At 40.2% G+C, this 27,960-nt stretch overlaps 1 protein-coding gene across 3 annotated transcripts; it reads right to left on the bottom strand.

Annotated features, from left to right (window-relative positions):
* On the bottom strand, positions 1-26,608 carry LOC148028972 (Plasma-membrane choline transporter family protein). 3 transcript variants are annotated; one of them, XM_087687767.1, is made up of 8 exons: positions 26,160-26,599; positions 25,821-26,019; positions 5,404-5,870; positions 4,291-4,474; positions 1,364-1,588; positions 1,132-1,248; positions 810-1,043; positions 1-488 (listed from the first exon to the last, which is right to left on the bottom strand). In XM_087687767.1, exons 2-8 carry the CDS (start codon positions 25,899-25,901, stop codon positions 297-299), a joined length of 1,500 nt encoding a protein of 499 aa, XP_087543893.1. In that variant the 5' UTR covers positions 25,902-26,019; positions 26,160-26,599; the 3' UTR covers positions 1-296. The 3 variants fall into 3 exon arrangements, with proteins under 3 accessions (XP_087543893.1, XP_087543892.1, XP_087543894.1); XM_087687766.1 differs by having other exon boundaries at positions 25,821-26,599; XM_087687768.1 differs by having other exon boundaries at positions 303-466; positions 25,821-26,608.
* Positions 26,609-27,960: the final 1,352 nt, after the last annotated feature.

The raw sequence follows: 27,960 nt of genomic DNA, 5'->3' as shown, positions 1-27,960 counted from the left end.
GAGAGAACCAGTCACTAAGGTTTTCTTTTCCAATGTACTTTTTGTCCAAGGAAATTGAGCTCATCCCTCTAGAAGACAGAAGCGAAGAGAACATGGAGGCCTTCCCAAAGAGGCAGGCCAGAAAGAAGGCCACTTGCTCAACACTGGTTACAGCAGAGATCTCAAATGGGTGGAACTCAATTTTGAAATTCCGAAGCAGCCTAAGCCGCAGAAGTAAACTTCGAGCTCTATGATTCGAGGTGGATAATACAAAAATTCCTGTCAATGTACAGAGAAGAGGTTCTCAATGTGCCTCTCTAAGATGGAAGCGTTACAAGATGATGGCTAGGAACATCATGTCCACTACGATGTTGAAGCCGCTGGTGAAGAGTCTCGTAAACCTCCTTGTGGAAGCCAGGATCCCATCGGCTGATCAGGGATGGGTCCTTGGCATAGCATATGTACAAGGAAGTTACAGCACCTTCAACTACAACAAGGGTCAGTCCAACCTGAAACGTGTCAAAAATCATAGAAATCAATACAAATTAAATAATCAGCTAAACACTTGCAAATATCAAAAATATATTTTCTTTAAGGCACCAAAGGTTAGCCTTCAGCAGATGCAGCCCTTCAATTCGTGGTTCAATCAAAGTTACTGGATAATGATGCAAGTACAACAGTCAACCTTCAATAAGGTAAATTGGATACTGTGCTCCATTACAAAGATCACCCACCAAGATATTTGCTGAGGGGCATTTTGTTCCACAATCCTTTTGTTTGATACAAGAGTTTAGGTGTCAAAAGCATCAAGAACTGTAAGTTGAACTTACCAAGACCATTCCCATGAGCATTGCAGTTGATCCTATCATGATTGTCTGATCCTCTAGCTTGAACCAGGCCCATATTCCAACACAAGTTCCAGTCAAAAGGCCCCCCAGTAGAACTGCCATGAGTAAGATTGCTCCTGAACAATCATAAGCCACAAGAGCTTCAATGCCTGTTGACTGCAAAAGTTCCCATGCATCGCATGCTGAATGGTTGAAGCTCTTTCCAGTGACTGCCACCTAAACATGAGCAGAAGTTACCATATGATAATCAAATTTGGCATGCACTAGAAATGTCCTATCAACCTGGTAAGTAGTCACAGAATACCTGAACATATGCATATTTGTTGAAGAAGCGGACCAGAGTTTCTACAAGGTTGAATAAGAAGTCAACGCAGCATAACAAACACTCGTTGTGTTCAATAAAAGAACGAATTCCCCTTATCTGAAACCCATTTTTTCATACCATAAGAACACCCATAAAATTGAAAGTTGAAGGAAGTATCTCTAGGGCTCAATCTAAAAAGTTTCAACAAAAAAGAAGCAGAAACAGTACACACCGCCCAACGTAGAGTGCGGATCGCAGCAGTAAACAAGGACCCATAGCATATGCTACCCAAAGATGTTGTTAATGAATGCTTGAAAGAACTCAATAAAGGTTTTGGAGGCATTGATGGAGATTCCATTCCTCCATGCATGAGAACTAAGGCAACTAATCCTGCAACTATAACATGTACCACGTTGCAGAATACAGCTCCAGTCCAAAAGAGGCTGATAGAAAAGATCTGTGAAGACATTGCAAGGCATTTAAACACACATTGTATATGTGAATTATTAATCTATAACATGTACCACATTGCAGAATACAGCTCCAGTCCAAAGAGGCTGATAGAAAATATCTGTGAAGACATTGCAAGGCGTTTAAACACACATTTTATGTGTGAATTGTTGACTGTATACAAAAAGCAAAAATACAGAGAGAATACAGGACACTACATTAAGTCCACAGAAAATACAATCAACATTTGAACCTCGTTCCAAAAGAGAAAAACGAGTCAAGATTTAGAATCTTGAGTGGCTTCCTATTCAGCTATGCCTCTACTCTGAATTGATCTGAACAATAACAGCACTATTCCCCGAGTCCCTGACACTATGATGAACAGTGCCTTACTAGTGCTAAGCACCCCCTTTCAGCCTAGAAGTGAGTACTTGCGAATCCAGGATTGGATTGCAGGATTTGCATTCTGTGGGCTGGTAAAGGAGACTCAAGATCATTGCCCCACAGCCCACAGATCTAGAGGAGGGCCCTTCGGATAGTGTTCAGAGGCACTTAGAGACAAATGGCAGTGACTTGGAGAGCAATTGCCTAGGTAACTGACAGGGAACCTACTGTGGCTATGAGGCGAGCATTACTTACGTCCTTTCAGATCATGAGGTGAATGTAATTTAGAATCATGAAAATTTAGGAACTCAATGGTCTACAAGTCATTGCCAACAATGGGGGCTCATTACTATCATTACTGCATGGTACACTTGGACAGCCAGATGGCTACATTTCTACTTAGAAGACCCTTCACAAATCTGGAAGAATATTATTCGTGCTCTCAAAAGTAGATAGTGTAGAGAGTTTTTTTTCCAGCTCCATGTTGTCCCCACTTATAAGCTGGCTGGCCTGACTGACTGATGGTCCTCCAACCTGGTCAGCAGACCACCGGCCCAACTAATAGTCTAACCAATTTAGGTCAAACCTAACTTGTTTCACTTATTTAAGCAGGACACGTGTACAGCATTTTCATCTTATTTTATTTTGCTTCTTCTTGTCTCTGTGCCAACGATCATCTTTCATCTCAGTTTTTTGTCAACTTAGTGTCATTTTGTAGTTTCCATCCTGGTATCAGAGCAGGCTTTATCCTCAACATTGGCCAAAAGGTGGACTACCATCAGAATACCAAACTAATTGTGACTGAAGTCTTCAAGGCTGATCATGTTTGCTAGTGCTGAACCCCTTCCCATGCCAGACTAGCCATAGGAGAAACCTTGGAACACCATCCTAGAAGGCAACAAACTCCCAAGATCCAGAAATTATTCTAGATCCAATGCCCTGAAGACACCAAAAGATGCCCAGACTCCAGAGCAAATCCATGTGATCACCATTAGAGGCAACCTCCCCTTCTGAACTTGTTTCCTGCCACTGAAAAATACACCATAGAGAGCTGGCACCCCAAGATCCCAGAAGTGGGACTTGCAAAATCTGGCAGCCTTTGCTGCCCTTATGACTGTCCTTTAGATGGAAGGTATTTGCATCTGCAGGTACTCCTCAGTATGGAGTTACCATGAACAAAATATGCTGATAGAGACAGCTTGCATTTTCTTAAACTCAAAGATCACCAACACTGTGTTTTCATCTTGATTAATTTTGCTTCTTCCCAATCTCTGTGCCAGCATTCATCTTTCATCTGAGTTTTGCTGTCTACTTCAGTTTCCATCAGATCAGATAGACTCCAGGGTAATTGAGAAAGTATGCAGAGGAGAAAGGAGGCTTTCCCAGCCACCTGCAATTGAGGCATCTTCTTCCACAGATTCCTTACATGTCTTGGCAGTATACTTCTCCAAATTGGATCTTTAATGAGCCCATTGTACATGACTTTCTCCCTGCGATCCATTTTCTTTTGCCATCTGGGATATGCTTTACAAGCCTTTTTGCCTTGGTTTTTCAGCCAAGGTGGTTTCATTGGATTTTTTTTTGCTAAAAGCACCCTCTTTGGCATGAGCTTCCATCCACCATGCCCACCAAGCAGTACAATAAAAGCCATCAATGAGGGATCATCTGTACACAAAAATCGAGAACCTATTACCAGGTCCAATTGAGTCAACACTAGAGCATGCTTCCAAGCAGTCAGAGAGTCCATCACACTCAGATTTTTGCCAGCAGCCATACCAATCTGATCCAAAAATCCACATCATAAACCACTCCTGCAACATGTAAGTCAACTTCCAGCCCTCTGTAGACAACAGAAGTACATCTGCGTTTGACTCTAGACCAATGCAGTTAACCTGCCTCCAAGAAAAATGTAGCATGTTGTTTACAGATTTTGGAACATAGAATATGGATTGGGAAGAGCATATAATGTAAGGCAAAATACATCCAATGCTTTCCCAGCAATGAACTGGGCTCAGCTGAGGTTCTGGAGATTAAACAGCACAACAACAATATCTTTGACAAGCAAAGACACGCACAATTACAGACACATTTTCATCATAAAAATGACTTTGTGTGATGAACCCTCCTGCTCATTTCTATTAAATTCTTTCTGTGCTTCTTTGGACCTAGGTTGATATTACTCAATCATTCCCCATTATATTTGAGGTACAATTAATTGCAGCTGTAGATTTGGAAAGAATGAAATCTTTTCTTCCCATGCTATACATGAATGCAAGCATAACAAAAAAGGCTGTTAAAGAGCAAACTTTGTGGAAAGATTCTCACCAGAAGAAGCCACCAGCGTCCACCATCACCCATGTTAGAAGCCACAACACCTGAGACTCCAAATGACCAAAGAACCATCCACATAAGCATGGCTGCCAAAAATGCATACGAGATTTTTGCTGCTTCAGGAAGTTCCCATAGAAGCTTCACAGCTTTACGAAGTACCAACATGGAAAATGGAAGCCTAGTAAATTTACAAGATTACATGTCATTTACCAAAGTTGTCGAAAAGAGACAGATATACTATACTTGGTAACAAAACCAGTAGACATTGATAAATTTAAATCTTGAATAATAAGTCAAGTGACAAAATTACATGTAATTTATCATAGTTATAAAAGAGAAAGATAGATTAGTATAGTTGGTCACAAAATAACTAGAAAATGATAAAAATAGAGTTATTAAAATAAATGGTAGAATCAGAAAGTGGTTGAAATGCAAGTTTCTATTAAAAAGAGAAACTTATGCACTTGAAAAACAGGGGTTGCACAAACTTTCTTGCCAACATATTTCCACTGAATTTCAAGCTAATGTTTGAAATCACCAAACTAATTCTTGCAAAGACAAAAGATTGAAGCACAAAGAAAAAAGGGAAAAGCTCAAGCGCATGATAAAGAGAAAGCAATTATAAACCCTCTTGAGTTTTAAGAAAAAAACCTTATCCCCCCCCCTCCCAAAACAAGGGAGGTCGTAGCATTTTGGGGCCAAAGACTTGACTGGGGGCTTTTCTTTTTTAACTGGGGGCTTTTCTTTTTTTAAAAGAAATGTGGATTAGTCAGTTCAAAAGACTCGCATTATTTTCACGGAATGTCTTGGTTGATTTTTAATTCTGGTTGTCATTGTTTTCTAGTCCCCTTGCAATCCATGATCCATTACCGTAACGTTTTAAGTATAGTTCCTAGGGATCATTCACAATACTAGAGTCTGAACATAATTCTTAAAGGAAAGAAAAAGAAATCCAGTTCCTAACAAGACCCAAGAAGCCTGACTGATTTCAATGTCAAAAAGTCATCATCATCAGAGATGTCCAGCAGTCGTTTAAGGAATCCAGACTCAAGTGCAGATTAAATGAAAAGAAAGACTACGTCAGCTCATTGGAGTTTCCAAACGTACCTGTCCATGACAGACATGACATACAAAAACTGCAATAGTGCACCCACAGCACATGCAATTCCCCAGAATATTTCTCCAATCCAGAAACAGCAGATACCAATAGCAGCCAGATATGTGGTAATGCTGTGAATTGCAAGTTTCATCATCTGGTTTCCTTTGTAACAAAGAAACAACAACCAAGCCCATGCAATGAACGCTCCAATTGCACCAGCAGTGCCATATATCGGCCAAAACTGTTCGGTTTTGTCTTCTGAGCCTCCATTTGTGCTCCGGTGGGTAAACTTATCCAAGTTGAACCGGTCAGGTTTCCTGAATCTGTTAAGCCCAAGCACTCCCAAGACTAATCCGAGAACAATCAGATGGAGTGCAAAGACTGCCAGCCAGAAAACATCCCTCCAATGTCTAATTGGTTCTGGTTCGCTCACCAAAGGGGATGGGATGCTACAGCTATCACTTGTATTCTGATCCTGTTACAATAACAAAAAGACGCAAAAAGGGGAAATCAAACCTTTATCGCAGCAATCACATCATGACTTCAGTAAGTACTAAAAATATTCATTCAATACACATAAGACAAACACTGATCAAGAGGGTACCTCAGAAATCAATTTCATGCACTCACAGCCACATAAACTGGTTTGTAATGAGCAACAACATGATGACCCTTATTAAATACTGCTGTACAACACATTCCAGCACATCTGGAAGTCTGGAACTGTCAGCCTGCCTATCATTTGTGTAATGTATGAGTTTTGAATGCTAACAGGATATAAAGTGATGTCATTTACGCTTTTATGGCCACTTGATATTAACTCAAGTAACTCTAAACCTGGAAAAGCAAAACTAAATGAACTTTTAAGACTATTCTAAGGGGATAGCAAGTATCCTAGTATCTTCATTTGGTTGAAAATGCTTAGATTTTCTAAAGGGTTTTATTAAAGAAGGAAAAAAATATCAAACAGGTGGATAACTGCCTAGCAAAACCTATTCCTCTACTAGAGCACAAACATTGCCCTTTGGGTCCCCTCATGTTGTTAGGGATCATAGTCACCTCCTACTTGTGAGACCTGCACAAAGCTAGTTGATGGGTTTGACTCACACCTATGCTCACAGAGGAGTGTTGGTGATCTTCAGTAGGACACTAGGGCACTTTTTACTCTTCGTATGGGAGGTTTTTTCCGCCCGTTTTATTTCTTTTATTTTATGTGCCTATGTTACACAGTTTGGGCACTTATCGCGTTTTACACTCTTCGCGTGTGAACACCCTCTTACAACCCTAAGGTTTAAGCGTTGTACTTTATACTTGCACCTTACACTTCAGACTATTGTATTGAGTGTCGTGCTCTCACACTCTTTACTATCAACTGTACTCTCAGCTGAGCTTCAATCTGTCCATCTCACATTTGGTATCAGAGCAACGCTTTAGGTCAACTGACCTCTCAGCCATCATCAACAGCTCCACTGCCACCAACAGCACATCAGCTCCCAAGAAGCGCCTCTGCCTATGTGGCCACCACCAGGTGGACCAGACAAGCACTGCTGCCCCAGGTGCCACCAGCTCCAGCTCCCTGCACTCCTTCCTACAATGCCCCGCCAGCCCTGTGCTGCCACCTAAGCTAGACAACACCACCAATCTGACTACGCCCGCCCGTTGCGTGCACAACCTGCACCTCCAGTCAGGCACTTGCCAACCCACGTCGCCTCCAACAGAAGACACCCCATCTGTTCACCACCTGCGCCTCTGCTTCTTGGCTCACAAGCGCCAATTGACACCGCCCGCCAATCCCTGACACAGCCTGGTCTGCATCACCACCAGCTGAAGGACCGTCCTCAGTCGCCTCCACTGCCAGAGCCACCAACTGAGCCGCCAGCTCAGCCACCCATATCAGAGGTAACAAAAGGCAAAATTATCAATTTTTTATTCAGATTTTAATCTTCTGGAAGGAGCTTTTTCCTAGACAAGCAATCTTTGTTCGAGCATGTATCTGGGACACAATTATTGCAGAGATTTTGTGAATTTTGGATCAAACATTTGGGGCTTTTGTTGTCAACTCAGAGATTGGCAAATGTACATCTGTGACAGTCTAAAATAGACTGATTTTGTGCATTTTGGGACGAGATTTTAGGGCCTTTGCATTTTCAGTGCTGCTGAGCATTTATTGCACCTTGGACAGCGTGCATTTCACAGTTGTTGATAGAGTGTGATTAAATTTGCTAATTACAACAAAGTACTTGCTGTAATTTCTGAAAATTCTGAGATTTCCAAGTTGGTTCAGCTTGAGATATTACTCTTTTGCTCTCCGATCAGTGACATTTATCATGGCAAATCAGGGAGGTGATGTATTTACATATGTATCCAAGGAGGATAGGTTGGATGGCAACAACTATTCCCTCTGGCCCTTTATTATGAAGAACGTGCTAATTGCAAAGAATCTTTGGGATTATGTCAACAGTGAAGAAGTTAGGCCCAAAGTTGTGGCTCCTGCTACTCCTATAGGAAGACGTGGAGAACAAGCAACTTGGCTTGTTCAGCCCGCTCCAACTCAGCCACTTCCCCAAAGATCAGCAACACAAAAGGCATGGGATACACAGGATGCACAAGCATTGTCACTGATTGCATTGGCAATTCAACGGTCTATCATCCCTCACATTCGGTCTACAACTTCTTCACGAGAAGCATGGCTGACCTTAGAGCAGATGTTTGTTGGAAAGAACAAGACACGCATCTCTTTCTTGAAGAAAGAGCTTGACACTGTGAAGATAGATGAGGGTGATTCTATGCAGGATCATCTAAATAAAATTCGAGACTTGCATAAGCAGCTTATGAATGTAGATGAGTATTACTCAGATGCGCAATTGATATCTACTACCTTGAATTCATTGCCACCCTCGTATTTGGCCTTTCATACGGCCTTGAACCTCACTATGAGGATTTCCCCACAGCCACTTACTTTCCTTTAGTTGGTCAGTTTGCTCTTAGGAGAAGAGCAGACAACAAAGAACAATGGTATGGATGTCATAGCCTCTCAGCATGCTTTTATGGCAAGGCAGAAGGGCAAGGGCAGCCAAGCTAAAAATGCCCCACAAAGCTCTGGGACTTCAAGCACTTCACAGGGTAGCAACAAACAGGGGGCACGCAAGCCAAGAAGGGTAAGTGTCACTATTGCAAAAAGCCAAGATACTACATCACTGAATGTAAAAAGCGTATAGCCAAGGGAGAGGAGCCAAGGATGCTATTTCTAATGTACCTTCTACTACCACTGAGTCCGCGTCCTTTGCTGCAAACAAGGACTATTGTTTTTACACATGCAATTATGACTCTTCCCTGACTAATAGAGCACTTAGCTCTATTGAGAATGCAAGCATAAGGTTTTTTGACAGTGGTGCTTCTAAACACATCACATCTCGCAGAGATTTTATTTGCTTCTGTTATCATAGCCCCGGTTGGTAAGTCTGTACAGTATGCCAACAATGCATCATATCCTATTAGAGGCATTGGGGAGATTGTGTTGACAGCCATTGATGGCACTCTTCTCTGCTTGCAAGATGTCTTATTTGTGCCAAGCATAAAGAAGAATTTGTTATATATTTCTTCTTTGGCAAGGTGTTGCTTGCAAGTCACCTTTGATGATGATAGATATATGGTGAGAGATAAGGAACACATGATTTTGGTTTTGACTAGTGCTCTATGTCATGGGTTATATGAGTTGGATGCTTTTTCAGTTGATCAGTCGATCTATCTAGCGTCCACCCTCACTCTTGCTATATCACATGCAGAGTTATGACATGCTCGCATGGGGCGTGTAAACTATGGTAGCTTGATGCTTATGCAGCGTACACAGATGCTTGATGGTTTACCTCTCTTAAAGACACCTCCTGAGCATATATGCAAGAGATGTATTTTGGGAAAAATGCATCGTTTTTTGTTTCCCCATGATGTTGCTTTTAGTGTAATTGCCAAATTACAGATTGTGCACTCAGATGTATATGGCCCTATGCAGACAAAGTCATTGGATGGTTGTTACTACTTTGTCACTTTCATTGATAACTTTACTTGTTTTTGTTGGGTCTACTCTTTGGTAAAAAAGTCAGAAGTATATGATGCATTTTTCTCTTTTGTAGCAATTGCTAAAAATCAAACTGGCTGCAGGGTAAAGACTCTCCATTCGGACCAAGGGGGAAAATACATGTCCTCTATGCTGAATTATTTTTTGAAGCAAAAAGACATTGTTCATCAGTACATTACTGCTTATACTCCACAACAAAATGGGGTTGCAGAGAGGAAGAATCGATCACTCATGGAAACGGCCAGATGTATGCTGAAAGCAAAGAGCTTGCCACATAGTTTTTGGATGGAAGCAGTTATGAATACTTGCTATGTCTTGAATAGGCGCCCCACCAAGCATTAAAGAATGTTATACCTTTTAAGACTTGGAACAGCCGGAAACCTTCTGTTGGACATTTTCGTACTTTTGGGTGTCTTGCATATGCACATATTCCCAAGATACTCAAGAAGAAGTTGGATAACAAGGTTGTTAAATGCATTTTTATGGGGTACAACAATGAGAGCAAAGGATATAGATTATATGATCTTGTCTCTAAAAAGATATTTGTCAGTAGGGATGTAGTTTTTAATGAAAAATCAAAATTATCCCTTGCTGGTTTTGACACACATCAGACTACCAATGATGTATTTGAAGGGCTGCTGCCCATTTCTTTCAGTGATACAGCCAGAGCTTTAGCAAGTGAACTTAATGTTCAGCCAGCTGCTCCATGGGTAATGCAGAAAATCAGCCCATGGCTGATCTGAATATTCAGCAAGGTGCCGAATTTGAAATTCAGTAAGAGCTTATACACAATCAAGAAGCTAGGCAAATGCCTAGATGATATTTGCAGACTATGAAAGATAGTCATTTGGATGCTCCTATTGTTGGTCGTACTAGAAGGCAAGCTTGTATGCATGATGGTACACATAACATGGAGTTTTTATGGCAGCAGATACACTTGATGATGAGGAGCCCGAATGTTTTGAGGATGCACAACATAGTAGTGTGCATTGGATGGCAGCAATGCAAGCTGAGTTTGATTCCATCATAAATAATCAAACATTGGGATTTAGTATCCTTGCATGTTGGAAAGAAAGCCATTGGTAAAAGTGGATCTATAAGCTGAAAAGGAATGTAGATGGATCCATTGTGACAAATATAAGGCCAGGCTTGTGGCCAAGGGCTACCCATAGAAGAAAGGCATTGACTATGAGAAGACATTTGCTCCTACATCCCACATGACTACCATTAGGTCTATGGTTGCTTTGGCTGCCCATTATGGATGGACTGTGCATCAACTCAATATAAAGACTACATTTTTACATGGGAAACTTCAAGAAGAAATATATGTACAGCAGCCTATTGGTTTTGCAATTGAGGGATCCGAACACTTGATCTGCAAGCTGAAAAAGGCTTCATATGGTTTAAAACAAGCTCCTCGAGCTTGATATGCAAAGATTGATACCTTTTTACTCAGCCAAGGATTCATAAACAGCTCATCAGAGTCTATCCTTTACATATGTAAAGAGGAGGGATCCTTGCGGGTCATATGTCTATATATTGATGATCACTTGTTTACAAGGACACATGCTAATCAGATTTCAGCATTCAAACAAAATTTGCAGCAAACTTTTGAGATATCATATTTGGGGCCTTTGCACTATTACTTTAGCATTCAGTTCATTCATGATGCTAAAGGCATTGGACTCTAACGGTCAAGATACAATGGTAAATTTCTTGAAAGGTCTGGATTACAGGATTGCAAGCCAATTTTTACACCAATGGAACCTGGGCTAAAGCTTTCATTACATGATGACAATGACTTTGTTTGATATCCATACATATGCTCCAGGAGTTGGATGTCTTATTTACTTATGCAACACAAGGCCAAACATATAATTTGCAATTTCAGCCTTGAGCAGATATATGCATCAGCCACGCATGTCACATTGGCAAGTTGTCAAGCATGTTTTCCGTTACTTGCAATGTACTAGGACTCTCGGATTGCTTTATGCCAAGGGGAGTCCACTGCACTTACATGCTTACAACGATTCTAATTGGGCTAGTGATGATGATTCTTGTCACTCCACTAGTGGCAATTGTTTCTTTCTTGGCTCATCTTGCATCTCTTGGCTTAGCAAGAAACAATCCATCGTTGTCACATCATTATGTGAAGTTGAATACAAGGCAGCTTTCACTACCACAATTGAATGTGTATGGCTTAGATGCTTGTTAGCTGATGTATCTGTCACGGAGCCTACTCCTTTGTTCACTGACAATCAGAGTGCCATTGCAGTGGCACAGAACCGAGTGTTTCATCCACACACGAAACACATTGAGATCCATTATCACTTTGTCAGAGAGAGGCTACATGCAAGTGACATCAACCTCATCTACTGTCCCACCACCAGTAATGTGGCAAACATCTTCACCAAAGCTATTCCTCTTGACAAATTTGAAGCATTTTACAATGCTTTAAATTCGATCTCCTTTGGTGGATGGATGACCCTTGTATCTTGATCACTCTTTACTCCAAGGGGGTTTGTCGGGTTTGACTCATGCCAACGCCACAAGGGAGTGTCGGTGATCTTCGGTAGGACACTAGAGCATTTTTTACTCTCTGTACAAAAGGTTTTTTCCCCTCGATTTATTTCTTTTATTTTATGTGCCTATGTTACACAATTTGGGCACTTATCGTGGTTTACACTCTTCAGGTGTGAGCACCCTCTTACAACCCTAAGGTTTAAGGGTTGTACTTTGTACTTGCACCTTACACTTCAAACTATTGTATTGGGTGTCATGCTCTTACACTCTTCACTGTCAATTGTACTCTCAACTGAGCTTAGATCTGTCCTTCATCTCACACTAGTGAGGAATATTAAAAGCTTTGTCCAAGTCCACTCTTTTAGGTCAATTTTGGTATTATTGTCCTTTGCCTCTAGTTTTGGGTCCTATCCATTTTCTTGCCATAGGATGCCACCCAGAGTATTTTTAAGGTTCCTTTAAAGTTACAACACCAATTTTAGGGTTTCTCTAGGACTTCTTGCCTATTTATATGTACGCCTATCAGTTGGTCATCATCACTTCCTTCTCACTTCTAGCACCCTCACTGCAGCTACACCTACATATTGTAGTTCATCTGAGTTCTCTCTTAATTGCCTTCATCATTTCTTTTTGATCAAATGTTCCTCTTCCACTACCATCTCTCACATGGTATCATCACCTAACCTTCCCTCAAGCTGCTACCCCTTCATCACCAGCTGCTTCTACCCTTCACATAGCTGTGTTTCTTCTGCAACTGCTTGTTTCTCACCTCTTTTACCCTTCGCCCTGCTGTCCACCTTGTTCACGAACAGCTTCTCCCATTCTTCCTCCTTGCATTTTAGACACATTGGTGTCTGTGAGGTGCTGGTGCGCCCTTGGCGACTAAAGAAACTGCATCTTCCCGCTGTTTCAACTGCTGCTCACTGCCTGAAGACTGCCCCTGCTGCATTTTCCATCTGGCGATGTGATATTGGCTGTGTTTACTGCTGGAGGCAACCAAGGAAGTTGTGTTTTCCAGCTGGAGGTAGTCTCGGTGCTTCACCTGCCCTTGGAGACCTGTTGATGGCTACATTTTCAGTTGTAAAGGTCTATTAGTGGCTGCAGTCTCAGTCTGAAGCACTGCTGCCTGGTAGTTGCTTTTCCAAAGGAGACGACCGTGTTTCAGCTGTTGGGCATCCCCCCTAATGGTCTGACATGCTGTGTTTGGTGGAGCTTCCATAGTCATGGGCCTTCTACACTTTGAGGTATTTTTCTGAAGTTTATTCCTTACCACGGATCTATTTGGAACCTCTCCTCTGTCTTCTACCACCTCTTCTCAATCCACTTCGATGGCCACAAGGTCTTGACCTCATTTCTCTCCTCTTGCTTTGGTGGTGTCTGAACAGCTTCTCCCCAACCTGCTCAAGGCTCCTAGAGGTGGATGGCTCCAACTATTCCTTGTGGAAAGTGAGCACTTCAAATCTGAACACCTATGAGATGTGGACGTCTGTCTCTTGTACTATTCTACTTAATTCCTACACCCGATGACCATGCTTCTTGTTGGGTATGGAGCTCTGCAATGAGATGAGCAAGCTATGGCAGATAGAACTCCATGACGTAGGGAGAGAATAGAGGGGGCTAGAACCCCACCTAGACCTACAACTTGTTCCACTAGAGGCTGTCCACTCATGGAAAGCCAAAAATGCCTCCGCCATCATCGAGTTGATGCAAGGTTTTTTACTTGAATTCCATTTACAACTACAGCACTTTGACCTAGCATCAAAGCAATGGGAACACTTGATTGACCACTATACAACTCGGGATAGGACTTGCCATATAAATCTCGATCACGAGTTCCAAATTTTCAAAATCACTGACCAAGATGACCTTAAGGGCAAGTTGGCTGAGTATCATTGACTTCTCACCAAATTCTCTGCTATAGGGGCTCCTAAGTCCCTTGATAACCAAGCCACATTGTTTCTAAATAAGCTGCCCAAAAAATATTTCCATTTTGTACAGGAAGTGATCTCACAACCCACCATGCCTACATTCGATGAATTTGAGTGTCAACTACTTCATTATGCTCAATTATTCAATCAATTTCATAGTGCTTCCTCCACAAAAGAAACTCTTGTTGTTCCTCTCAAAGGGCACAACAAGGACAAGGCAAGAAAAATCAAAATCAAAACCAAAACTCAAATCAAACTCAAAATCAAAATGGAAACTCCCAATCGTCCTTAAAATTCAAGTGGCAAAATGTATCAAAGAAAAAACGATCGCAAACTTCCACAATCCCATCAGATATTTGCTACCACCTTGCAACTAGTTTCTTAGGGCGATGGCCTTTAGTACTCTCTTGATTAGTTGACCTAACTTCTATTACAAGAAGAGCAAATTCGTCTCAACCACTCTGCTATTGCCTTGCATGATAAAACCTTTTCCTCCTCTCATCATAGAGGCAAAGGGAAGTCATCAAGTTCTTCATCCAATCATTAGGAGAGTAAGGGTAACTCATCGTCTCCTTTACACAAAGAAGAGAACAAAATGAAAAATAAGAGGTACTACTATTGCCACAATCCACAACATGAGATCTCTGAGTGTCGCAAGCACAAGGCTACAGAGGAAAAGAAGCATCCCTCGTTGGTTGTTATGACTACCACATCTAGTGCTCCTAGTGGTGGAAAGGATGAGGCAACTCATCTTGTAGAAACTTTCAATTCATATGCTTTTATAGTGTCTTGTTCTTATGACCCCACCATACATGATGTAGGCCTTTCAGCAAAGGATAGTGAGTGCCATTGGTATTTGATAGTGGTGCTAGCAAGCACATCACCTCATGTAAGCATCTTTTTATTTCTTTGATTGATGCTCCACAAGGGGGCGTTGTCACACATGCCAACAATGATACTTGTACAGTCAAAGGCATTGGGAAAATCCTTATCACTACAATGAATGGAAATGTTGTCACCTTAAAGGATGTTTAAGTATGTGATTAAGCTCGAACTAAAGTTGACTCTGACTGGAAAGCATCTAGGTAAAGCTTCAATAACTAAGGATGGTCTGCCAAGTCATCCTCTTCCATTCATTTGGCATCCATTGATAATTAATTCTGAAAATTCACCATGTATCTCCTGGAAACTTTACCTTTGACCTTTCCTTCCTTATGTGCCAAAATCTACTCACGTACCAAAATCTCATCTAGCTCCTCAACCTCAGACTAAATTTCAACAAGTATATCCTCTGGCACATCACCATGAAAATGCCTTAACCAACTGATATGAAGGGCATTGTGTATCTGCCAATGTGGAGGTAATTTCAACCGATATGCCACATCATTGATCTTCTCCAACGCCTGGAAGAGCCCATAGTATCTCATACGCAACTTCAAATATAGTCTTTCTCCTCCTTTCATCTTTTTCAACCTTGCATTTTCAAAATGCAACAATTTATAATCACCCTCTGAAACTATCCATAACATCACCAATCGGAAAAATCAAAAAGTGATTCTTTATTACGATCTTATTCAGAGCAGGATAATCAATGCACACATGCCATGAACCATCCTATCTCTGCACCAATAGCATTGGAGAACAAAAAAAGATAAGCTGGGCTAAATCAGCCCTTTTTCTAACAACTAATTCACCTGACTCATAGTCTCCTATTGGGCTACAGACTCTATAGAGTGGCTTATTAGATGGACTACTTCCAAGGATAAGATCTTGGCCATGATCTTCTGGTCTTTCAAGCAATCATTGCCCTAGAAATGATTGAGAGAAGCAATCAGCATACATTTTCAAAAATCCATCTCCTAGCACAAAGTGCTCATGCCTCTGGTCATTGCAAAGCTAATCATAAACATTAGCAAAGTCTAAATCAGCAACATATTACTCTTTCATGGCATCCAACTCAGAGTGATAACTATACTAACTGCTGAAATTTATGGCTTACATGCTGAAATTTGTGGCTTACATAATAGCGCATCAACCACAACATTCTTTTTACCATCAATATGTAGAATCTGAAAATGAAACATAGAGAGAAAATTTGTCCATCTCATATGCTTCTTTGACAACTTTGTTTGCATCAAAAAGAACCTCAAATTTTGATGGTTTATCTACACTGTAAAATCAACCCCCACCAAATAGTGTTTCCACATAAACAATGCATGAATTATAGCCAAGAGCTCTTTCTCATAGACCTGCAAATTCTTTTCTGCACCATGAAGAATTTGGCTCTCATAAGCCACAACTCGGCCATCATGCATAAGAATGGCCCCACTACTATTACCACATGCATCACACTCAACTACAAATGACTTCATTAGATCAGGCAACACAAGCATAGGATCCGAAGTCATCTTTTCGTTCAACTTTTTAAATGTTGAAATTTCACTAATGTCTGTCTAAATGGCACATCCTTCTTCTACAAAGCATGCAATGGAGATGCAATTTCAACAAACCCATGTACATACTTCCTGTAGTAAGAACATAAATCCAAAAAGTTGCGGATCTCATATACATTTCTCAAAGGTGGCCATAATTATATTGCCTCAACCTTTCCAAGGTCCACGCGAATACCATCGGCAAATATAATATGTCCCAAAAAGTGAATTTCATGCAAAAAGAATTTACTTTTATTGTCATTGATAACCAACCTATGCTCACACAATTCATTGAACACAATGTCCAAGTGTCTTCTATGCTCTACCTCATTCTTTGAATATGCAATCGTGTCATCAAAGAAAGTGCCCATAAATCCTCTAACTTTACTTGCCTCAAACCTTTACTAGGTCGTAGGTTTATCTTCCCCTTAAGCATTGCGATACTTTATACTTTCACACTTGCAATTCCAACTTAACTAATATGCAACATTGCATTCGGTTGACTAGCCTCTCATGTACCTGGCATGCTAGGAGCACCAAATGCATTAGGAAACATTCTTGTTTACATATTTTGAACTATTGTAATGTAACTGTGCATAGGAATTTGCATACTGCCAACCATACCAAGATACATTTTCTTATATATTGCATGCATTATTAGCTGCATTTGTCCTCATGACCAACACTATATGAAGCATTTGTATTACCATCATTAACACCATGAGTCCCAAACACAGTGCACTGCATATATGCATTGCCAAACTTGCCACTTTGTGCCCCAACATCATGCCAACATTTCTATACATAGGATATATATTACCAACCATACGTGGATACACTAGGCCTTGTATACGACGCATCGGTTGCTGCATACCATAAGGACTTGTGTCATACATTTCCATATGCAGTCCCAAGCCCACCATAGCATGGAAACTAGTGCCACCATCAAAGTATCATGGCTACCCCATCATTGTATGCATCCTCTGCTGTCTAAAAAGCATTGGATTGGCACTTCCAAGTTAGCCTTGCATATGTATCAATCGCCCCACTACCATCATTTCCTTATGCTCACTACCCACATTTGAAACATCATGCTACGTATTGGCTCTTCCTTTGGTATATCTTGTTGTCCCGAACCTCTTGAAGATGATTTTCTCTTCTTGCCTGCTACCCTCTTCTAAGGGTTCAAAAAGAATAGAAATTGAGGATCATTGCCAATTACATTAACATTTTAGCTGTTGTCATCAGTGATCTTTAAAATGGTCATCAAATTCCTCTTGCTCTTGCTGGTCATTAACTTTTGAAGGCCTAGAAGGACCCACATTTTGGTCTAAATGAACATTATTAGCTTACTGTCCATGTTACGCCCCTTGTCCAAGATCAAGCATTGCAATTTTCCCAACACTTTGTGAATTTTCAATTTGAGAGACATCATCTTTGCTTAATCCCATCTCACTATCTAAAGTCATTCTTGCTGTGTAATGCTCAGCTGAATACAATTTCAGCACTAGAGCAAAGCTTCCAACCTTCAATCAGGTACCTTGGGCCCACCAAATCAAGGGATTGAGTGGGATCCTAGCAATGGAGCCATGAAACCAAACTAGCTCTTGTAGCTTTTCCAATCACCATAGCTTGCTTGGGGATTGGCCTTCACCCTGCTCCATAAAAGACAAATTCAGCCCCAAATGTGATATTGGTGGGCTGGCCTCTTGAATCTTCCTAAAATTCCTTAATTTTAGCCGCTGGAATTCAAGTCCTAGGCACTCTATTTTGGGCACACATCCCGAGGTGGCTATTAAAACCCTGATTTCTACTATACTTAGGATTTACAACAAAGATTAATTGAAATCTCTTCCTTTGATGGCTCAAACTGTTGAAAAATGCTAAGATAACTTGAGAGATGATTGAGGATGAGAGAGAATGCTGTAGAGAAAGAAACTTCAAAGTTTCATAGCGAGAAACACTAAAAAGCTACTACCGCCCTGTCAAACAGCCATCGAAGCTATCACCTACAACTTAGGACCACCAAAAAGACTACTACCTCCTCCTATATGCTATATCTGCATCAAAAGGACCTTGGGCTGTTATCACATACTCTTGCAGGGCTCCAAACTGTTGTCACATGCTATAGGACTAATCCCTAATGGTTGCAAATCACATCAACAACATCTCCTTACTCTCTAACAACTTCATTCTCTCTCACAATGGCTAGAATAGACTTCCACCAACCCCTATGTTTTTCCCACTTGCATGGGCAAGTTTTGCTAAGTGGCAGCCTTCTAATCCCATTTTTCAACATTTTCAACTTATTAATTCTGAAAATTAATTTAACAATTATTCTAATGCTCAATAAACTAATTCCACCAACCAATAATTAAATTAGCTAGGTCAATTTGTCTTCCAAGTATTCCTAAGCAATTATCGACTCTTAGACCAGCATTAATTGATTAATTAATGCCTAGTCTCTAATGTCACCATTGACATTAGTGGCCAATATATTAGTGTAGGCCAAAAACTAACAATGGATACCACCTAATATCTATCAAGCATGACTTATTGCAACTTTTACCTTTGGCATCAACTAATATCTCGAGATCCTAGGTCCCACACTGTGAAATAATTGACTTGCATTTCATATGTATAAGTCACATTATCACATTTGATTAACTTTTAATCAAATGCCGAGCAAAGCAATAAAATTTTACGTCCTTGTGATATTTGCAGTTGATTCTTATAAATTTATATCTCTTAATGAAGTTCCTTCCAATATGGAGATGAGAAAGTTTATCCATGGATTATATCCAACGGTACGACGAGCTATCAAGATAACAAAGCTTGATACTTTGGAAGCAGCCTGAAATGCGGCCTTAGAAGTTAAAGGACTGCATATACCATGGATGCTTAGTAAAGCCTCAAAAGAAGAACCACAAAGAAAGAAGACCAAGATGTTTGACCAAAAGAAGTTAGATAAACAAGAACCAAAGCATAAGGATGGATGTATATCACCTTTGCCATCCAAAAAGAAATTAGCATATCAATTGTTAGCACAATATACAAGAGAATGACAATGTTTCTCTTGTGGAGAAAAATGATACATGGTTGGTCAATGTCCTAATAAGACAAAGAAAAAAAACCAGTCCCAAAAGACACATCAAGCAAATGTTGTACCTAAGGAATCCTTATAACAGGATGCAACTCCATCAAAGAAAAAAAAGCTTTTTATGGCTTAGGGGAAGATTTCTCATCAACCTATTTTCATTCATTTCGATACAAGGACTATATATCATTATATCCATCCTCGAATTGTCGAAGCTCTACATCTACTAAAGGAGAGGTTTGAAACACCAATGTCAAATGTTGCTTTTCAAGGAATGGAGTCTGAAGTTACTCCCATTCTTGGAAAACTTTGAGTTGAGATAGGAGATTATGTACATCATAAGAGTTTTGTTATGGGAGATCTTGGTCATTAAGATATTGTATTAGAAATACCTTGGCATAGAAGAATAGATCCAACCATTAATGGAATCAAAATCAGTTTAGATTCCCTTTCAAGGGTAAAAATGTATCTTTTGATGTGGGAGTGAAAAGAAACTCTATTCCCATCTTATCCCATGTACAAATTTGTAAAGCAATGAAAAAGTCTATTTCCTCATACTTGATTATTGTCAAAGATTCTAACAAAGAGTCTAAAATCAAAGAGTCCATCTCAGATATGAACAAGGAATAAATGAGTTTCTTAAAGGAATATAAAGATTGTTTTGCAAATACTTTACCTGACAAGTTACCACCAGAGAGGCCAAAAGATCATCACATTGATCTCATTCCTAGGAGCTTACCTCTCAATACGCCACCCTATTGCATGAGTCCAACACAACAAGAGAAGATTATAAAGCAAGTGAATGAGCTCTTAGAGAAGGGTCTAATAAGACCCAATTTCTCACCTTTTTGCTCTCTAGTCCTCTAAGTGAAAAAGAAAGATGGAGCTTGGCACATATGTATGGACTACAAGACCCTCAACAAAATTACAATTCAGAATAGGTTTCCCATTCCAAGATTTGATGATATTTTGGATAGATTGGATGGATCCAAAGTATTCAGCCAAATTAACTTAAAGAGTGGCTACAATCAGATAAGGATTGCTTCTCAAGATATTCATAAGACAACATTCAAGACAACTTTCGGTTTGTATGAGTTTCTTGTGCTACCATTTGGTCTCACCAATGCTCCTGCAATCTTTATTAGAATGATGAAAAGAATCTTTAGAGCATATCAGAAGTTTACAGATACTTTCTTTGATGATATTTTGGTTCATTCAAAAGGTGAATAAGAGCATAAGCAACACTTGAAAATAGTGTTTCAAAAACTTTGCAAACACAAATTTTATGTGAATGGTAGAAAGAGTGAATTTTTTCTAGAAAATATGCACTACTTGGGCCATATTGTATTCAAAGATGGGATTCGAATGGATCCAAAAAAAGAAAAAACTATTGTAGAATGATTAGAATTGACTCGTGTTCATGAAGTTCAAAGTTTCTTACAATTATGCTCTTATTATAAGAGATTCGTTAAATGGTTTGCAGTGGTTGTTAGACCATTGCATAATTTAACCACAAAAGAAGTGGCATTTCAGTGGACCAAACTAGAGACGGAAGCTTTTAAAGCTCTAAAGTTCTATGTCAATAAAGAACATGTTTTGATTATACCCAATTTGTTAAAACCTTTCTTTGCGGAATGTAATGCTTCAAGAGGCAGCATTGGTGCAGTCTTAAACCAACAAGAACATGCAGTTGCTTATGCGTGCAGAAGGTTGAAAAATGCAAGAAAAAATACTACTACCTATGAAAGGAGTTAATGGCTATCATTCAAGCTTTAAAAGATTGGAAACACTATCTTTTAGGTGGAAAATTTCTCATCAAGACGGATCATGATAGTTTGAGACATTTTCTCAATCAACCAAAGATTTCTGAAAACCATATTTAATAGTCCAATTATTTGGCTTAATTTAACTTTCAAATACTGTATATTCCTAGGAAGCAAAAAAGATAGCTGATGCCCTATCAAAAAGACCCCATATTCATGTAATATCCATGATTCATCATATAGATTTCACTAGTATGAGGGATATATATGATTCTGATCAAGATTGCAATTCTTAGCCATTCGGAGAATATCTCAATCATTTTTGGTGGGCTAATCTGTAATTTCTGCAGTAAACCCTAATTTACAGCAGAAATTAGGGTTTAGCAACCACCTTGGGATCTGTGCCAGAGATTAAAGGCTCAAGGGACCGAAATCAACAGCTGATAATTGAAGATTATCAAGGGATTTCAGGAGCCAGCCCATCCCAAATTGATTTGGGGCAGCATTTGGCCAGCCAAGGGTCAAATTGGAGAAAAAGTCCTAGGTGAATCAAGGGGCAAATGACCCAAAAGGTTTGCTGGTCATTTATGACAGCAAGAGCAATTGGTTAGCAGGAGGAGATTGAAGAATCTCAAGTTGTACTCTTTCCAATTGAATGAAGCTAAAGAAATACTGCAAGGGGCACCAGTTTTGGGACCAACAGGGTGTCCATTGTCCAAGTTTATGAAGTTAAAGTGAGCATTTCAATTTATATTCATTTGTTGATTGTTGTTTTGGGACCAACAGGGTGTCCATTGTCCAAGTTTATGAAGTTAAAGTAAGCATTTCAGTTTATATTCATTTGCTGATTGCTGTTTTGGGACCAACAGGGTGTCCATTGTCCAAGTTTATGAAGTTAAAGTGAGCATTTCAGTTTATATTCATTTGCTGATTGCCAGTTTTGGGACCAACAGGGTGTCCATTGTCCAAGTTTATGAAGTTAAAGTGAGCATTTCAGTTTATATTCATTTGTTGATTGCTGATTGGTTAGCAGGAGGAGATTGAAGAATCTCAAGTTGTACTCCTTCCAATTGAATGAAGCTAAAGAAATACCGCAAGGGGCGCCAGTTTTGGGACCAACAGGGTGTCCATTGTCCAAGTTTATGAAGTTAAAGTGAGCATTTCAGTTTATATTCATTTGCTGATTGCTGTAATTAAGTGCTTAATCAGGTTAAACCACCCATTCCAAGAAGGAAGGCTTGGTTTCATGACGAATCAAGTAGAAGGGAGAGTGCTTAGGATAAAGACTACTCAAGTAGTGTGTACATTTCTCTTGGAAGAGATTTTTTGTGGGTATGGGTGTATTAGCAAAATTACAGTTGATAGGGGTGAATTGGGTGCAAATGAAGCATAAGAGTTCTCTTACTTAGGGATAAAGCTAGCTCTTACTTCAGTTTACAATCCAGAAGAAGACAATGCCAAAAGTGAACGTAGACATTCGTCTATCATTAAGACCTTGGCCAAGTCATGTGAAGGGAAGATGAAAGAGTGGCCACAGCTGTTCCTATATGCTTTGTGTGCTGATAGAACAACTCAGTGTGCTGGCACAAGATATATACCAGCTAAATTAATGTATGGTTAGAAGCCTATCATGCCAATAGAAGAGATGGCTGCTACATGAAGTGTGATACCTTGGAAAAATGAGCTAAATAGAGAGGAGTTGCTGGTTTTATGCATAAGGCAGTTGGAAAGAAGGCCAAAACACATTTGAACAATAGTGGAGAAGCTAAAAGCAGCCAAGCTTCAAAATCAGAAACGATTTCATAAGAAACATAGACGCTAGCCAAAAGCCATACAGGAAGGTGACTTGGTACTGATTTATGATAGAAACTTGGAAAATCAATATAGTGCTAGTCAAAAAATGTCTAAGCAAGGCAAGTATTTGACAATGCTACCTATTTACTTGCTAAATTGGATGGAACAAGACATTAGGACGGTAGTGGACAGTCAAAGGCAGCTAGGCTTTAGAATGAGAAACGGTTTGAGAAGAGACATAGGCTCCAGCCAAGAGCCGTACAGGAAGGTGTTTGGGTACTGATTCTGAAAGCAACTTGGAAAATCGATATAGTACCAACCAAAAAATGTCTAAGCGATGGTTTGGCCCATATGTGGTAAGACAAGTACTTGACGATGCTACCTATTCACTTGCTGAATTGAATGGGACCATCGCGCATTCCTATAGTTGGTAAATGGATCAAGCTCTTTAAGCGAAAAGAGTCTACAACATATGAATTGGATGAGCTGAATACAGATATTGACCTTGATAGTGTCGAAGAAGAACTAGAGGATAATATAGTAATGGACAAGGAGAACTTCTATGAAAAGAGTCTACAACATATGAAATGGATGAGCTGAATACAGATATTGACCTTGATAGTGTCGAAGAAGAACTAGAGGATAATATAGTAATGGACAAGGAGAACTTCTATGAATCTGCTGAACACTAGCACTCTTAACACATGCCGGACAATGTATGTGTGTGTGTGTGTGTAGGGGGGGGGGGGGGTGGGGGGGGGGGGGGGGGTGGATGTCGAGGGATTAATGCCCTAGAGTGTAAAAGCGGGAGTTGTTGTCGCATGTGATGGGATTCATAATTTGACTACTTAGATTAATGCCCTAGAGTGTAAAAGCGGGAGTTGTTGTCGCATGTGATGGGATTCATAATTTGACTACTTAGAGGTAGAGTGACAGGTTGCATCTGCAAGTCACGTATTACTCTTGTCGCTATCATGGGAAGTCATGTTAGTTACAATGACACTATGGGAGTTATGGAAGATAATTCTCATAGGACCTTGTATGGGACTTGATAGTCATCTAAGTGACTTAGGTTGAAGCTTGTGGTGGAGAAGCAAATCGCAAAGACAAAAGGGCTGTTTCAGCACAATTTCAGGTGCAACATAGGCTGATCTACCCGACTGGAAACATGGCATTGAAGGGGAGAAAGGAGAGGCTAGGAGGCCATGCAACTCAAGTGGGCAAGCTCTCAACCATCAAAAGGGAAGGGTGTGGCTGTCTTGGACTGTTCTGAACAGGGGAAACAAGGCTAAATGCTGTAATAGATGTTCTTGCTCTCTCTTTCAACTTTCCAAGTGGATTCAAGCTTGATTCTTGACCTCCATTGATGTTAGACATAGGGAGGACTTGGAAGAGATCATTTTGAGTGACATTGAGCAAAAATTTCTTCATTTTGTGCTGCTGTATACACATGTCTAAAACAGGGAATTTCAGGGCAGCAAGGATTCTTCAACTCTTTGCTTCTCTTACAGAGGGTTGTACTTGCTTTCAGGCTTGATTTCATGCCATCTACCATCATAGAAACCCATTGATCATTGGAGGAGGGTTTTGTGCGATTGAGCTCATCTCGTGGGCTGATGTGGACTGTGAAAGGCGGTCATAAACAGGGCGGATTGCTGTAATAGAGGACTTGGAAGGTCCAACAGGGTCCTTCTGAAGGTCTATCAATCAGGATAGACTCCAATCAGTGTTAGACAAAGTCTAGATCATTTCAACTGAGTTTTTATTGGATTTGGGGATGTATATGCCTCACTATTCATTGCTGTAATAAACTGCTCAACAAGACATTCTGTTGTGGTGAATAAGATGTAGTGCCCTGGTGAATAATGCCTCTAGAAGAAATGCTGCAAATTCCTTTGACATGTACTTCCCTCCTCTGTCAATTTGGAGAGTAACCTGCAACCACTAGAGTTTTCAGCCATGGCAATAAAATGCTGAAAGCATGAGAATATCTCTAATTCACACATGCAATTAATATACAAAAGGTCACTGTTTATCATTTGGAGTACATTCCACTCTCATAAAGAGAGAGAGAGAAGAGGTAGGCCACCCCGATCACCCTTCAAAAAGTAACAAGGTGACTTACTAGACCTGCTGGTATGAGTCACTTTGACTCCGTTGTTTCCTTCACACAGGGTTTACTCTCTAGAGGCAATCACAATGCCATCAATAATAGTTGCCTTGACAAAGAAGCCAGCCAGAACCACCACAATAAACAGCAGTACCAGAAAAGCTCCTATCCAAGTAGTAGCATTCCACTATATAACCTTCCTAAACTGTTATCATACCATGTCTTCAACCACGGGCTACACATAATCAGTTTGTCTTCTTGCATGTTCCACTTGATAACAAGACCAAATTATGCACGCTTATGTATCGCTAAAGCTTTTAAGAAGGCTAACCATCATAAACAATGCTCCTTTGTAAGAAAGGTCCCTAATGGTTTAGAGGATCCATCCATGCTTACTACAAGTTGGTGATCAAACTTTAGATATAATCACAGGCTTCAGGGGTAGATGATTGATTAATAATTTATAACACGTAAAGCATACTCGAGCACTTGAAAGAAGACTAATAAGAAGGGTAAAAGATCAGGCAGCAAAAAATTACTTGCCTCATCAGTTTCAATATCTTAAATGTATACTGTTAGAGAGAGTCGGAAGCAACCAGAAGGTAGATCATTGATTAATAACTCGCCCAGTATAAAACATGCTGGAGTATTGAAAGTATGCCATTAAGTAAGCATAAAAGAGCAGGCAGCAACGATTACTTGCCTCATCGGTTGCAACGTCTTCAAGTGCAGGGACATCAAAGACAGGGGTGCCAAAATGCTCCACCACAGATACAGTCTGCATATCCTTTCAGTTTCGGGCAACAAATTCACCATGGATTTATCTTCCCAATTCACCTTAGACCTCCCCTGTGGCTACTGATGGACTGCAGCAACAAGGGCTCCGGCAGCGACATGTGGACCTGTTTCATCAAAAATTGGGCAACTAGGGCAAAATGCATCATATGGGTTGGCAAGGAGGGAAAAATATTAAAAACCCAAACAACCAAAAAAAAAAAAAAAGAGAGAGAGAGAGAGAGTTTAGATGAAAAATCAGACAGACTGAGTCATGAATTTGGGTCTGGTGAATTCGAATTGATGCATCAAGAAGGAAGGAAGCCCAAGCTCTACGACAGCAATTACACGCAGAGGATGCAATGGCTTCTGTGGATCGGTATACAAAAGGAAAGTGGGTCATCAGATTGAACCACCGAGAGAGGGATTATTCCGATGAATCATTTTTATGAATATGGAGGTGAAAAAAGAGACTGAAATTAGTCCGCCTCAGTGTCTCAATTTAGTTTTTCTCCGGCCCAAAATGAAGAATCGGGGCCACAAGAAAGTCAACGGCCTGGCGTTCAGGAAGCTTGGAGCACAAGGACGATGAGATCATTCGATAAGAGAAAGCCCAAGAAGCACGCATGGCACTTGCACGCAGAGACAGAGACGCAGACAGAGAGAGAGAGAGAGAGAGAGGTTTAAATGCTGAATTTAAAGAGGGAAAGCCCAAAGCCTTGATTCACATAGGAAATGGGCATATGCCATAAGCATCTCGACCCATTACCATAACCCAATGTTATAATCATTGTTTTGACCATAATCGAAGATTCAATGTCTTACTTATTGGCCCGCCCCTATCATAATCCATCCAATCTTATATTTAGTATCTTTCGTATAATCTTTATTAAAGGTTAAAGATCCAAAACTTACTTGTAGATGTAGATGTGGATTGTAGATGCATATACTATTTGACCTTCTTGCTCCCATCCCTCAAGGAAGGAAGGAAGGAAGGAAGGAAGGAGAGAGCCTCCCTCCTCTCAAAAGACTTTTCCATTTTGACCCATTCTCTCCATATTATCTTATTTTCCTTCTTCATCTAGAAGCCTAATAGGAATGTCCGAGAAGGTCTTTCTATCCTTCCTTGTATTTGAAAATCGAGTAGAAAAGAGTAATCCTCGTTTCCTTCATCTAAAAGCTTGATAGAGTCTTGGCATAATTTATTCAAGATGTTCCGAAGATCTTTCTATCCTAATGCATTCCACCAAGCTTACAAAGAAAATTCTCTTCCACAATTTGTGTTCTTGAGCATTTGAATGGTTTATGATTGAATTTCAAGCTTTTCTACTGCCATTTGGGTGAGGCTAAGAAGATCATGTGTTCATAAACGTTCTAGTTCATAATCACAAGGTTGGTGACCACAACTCAAACCTTTGGCACTTGGGAGAGTAAGCTTTTCAATGCAAGTGTCTCTCCTTACAACATGATACCTTTATTTATTTTTGGTGCACTCACAAGTGAAAATGCATACACCACAACCTACATACGTGAAGAAGCATGTTCTGTTAAATCATTTATCATGTTAACCAAACCACGTTAGCCAAGCTAATAGTGGTTATGAAGATTGATTGTTCCCTCTATGTGTATGTGTCCGTGTGCGTGCTCGTGCATGCATTTGCCTCTTTGTGCATGTGCACGTGCACGCACGACTTATGTGTGCCAATGAAGATTCATTGTTTTTCATGTGTATGTACACATGTGTGTGTCATGAAGGTTCATTGTTCCCCGTGGGATGTGTCTATGTGGGTGTACACTCGTGCACGTGTGTGCATGTCCATGCACATGCACAAAAGCCTATCCTATCAATTAGCTTTGAATTGACATGTAAAGATACCAACATAGCAATGTTTGCTAATAACGAAAATGTTTTCTCAATTCATACCATAATGACATTGAAATGGACGAACAAGCAAGTCTAAAGGAAGGAACATTTCATATCATGGGGATGTTTGTCAAAATAATAAGTCAAACAAGCAAGAATTAAGCATTTTATTATATTTTTTGGGGTTGATCTCTATTCCCACCAC

The sequence above is a fragment of the Lygodium microphyllum genome, chromosome 11, assembly GCF_053477565.2.
Source record: "Lygodium microphyllum isolate KBCC chromosome 11, Lygodium_microphyllum_v1.1.10, whole genome shotgun sequence".
Taxonomy (NCBI): domain Eukaryota; kingdom Viridiplantae; phylum Streptophyta; class Polypodiopsida; order Schizaeales; family Lygodiaceae; genus Lygodium; species Lygodium microphyllum.
Note: the sequence above shows the minus strand (reverse complement) of the source record. Positions and strands in the feature narration are given on the sequence as shown.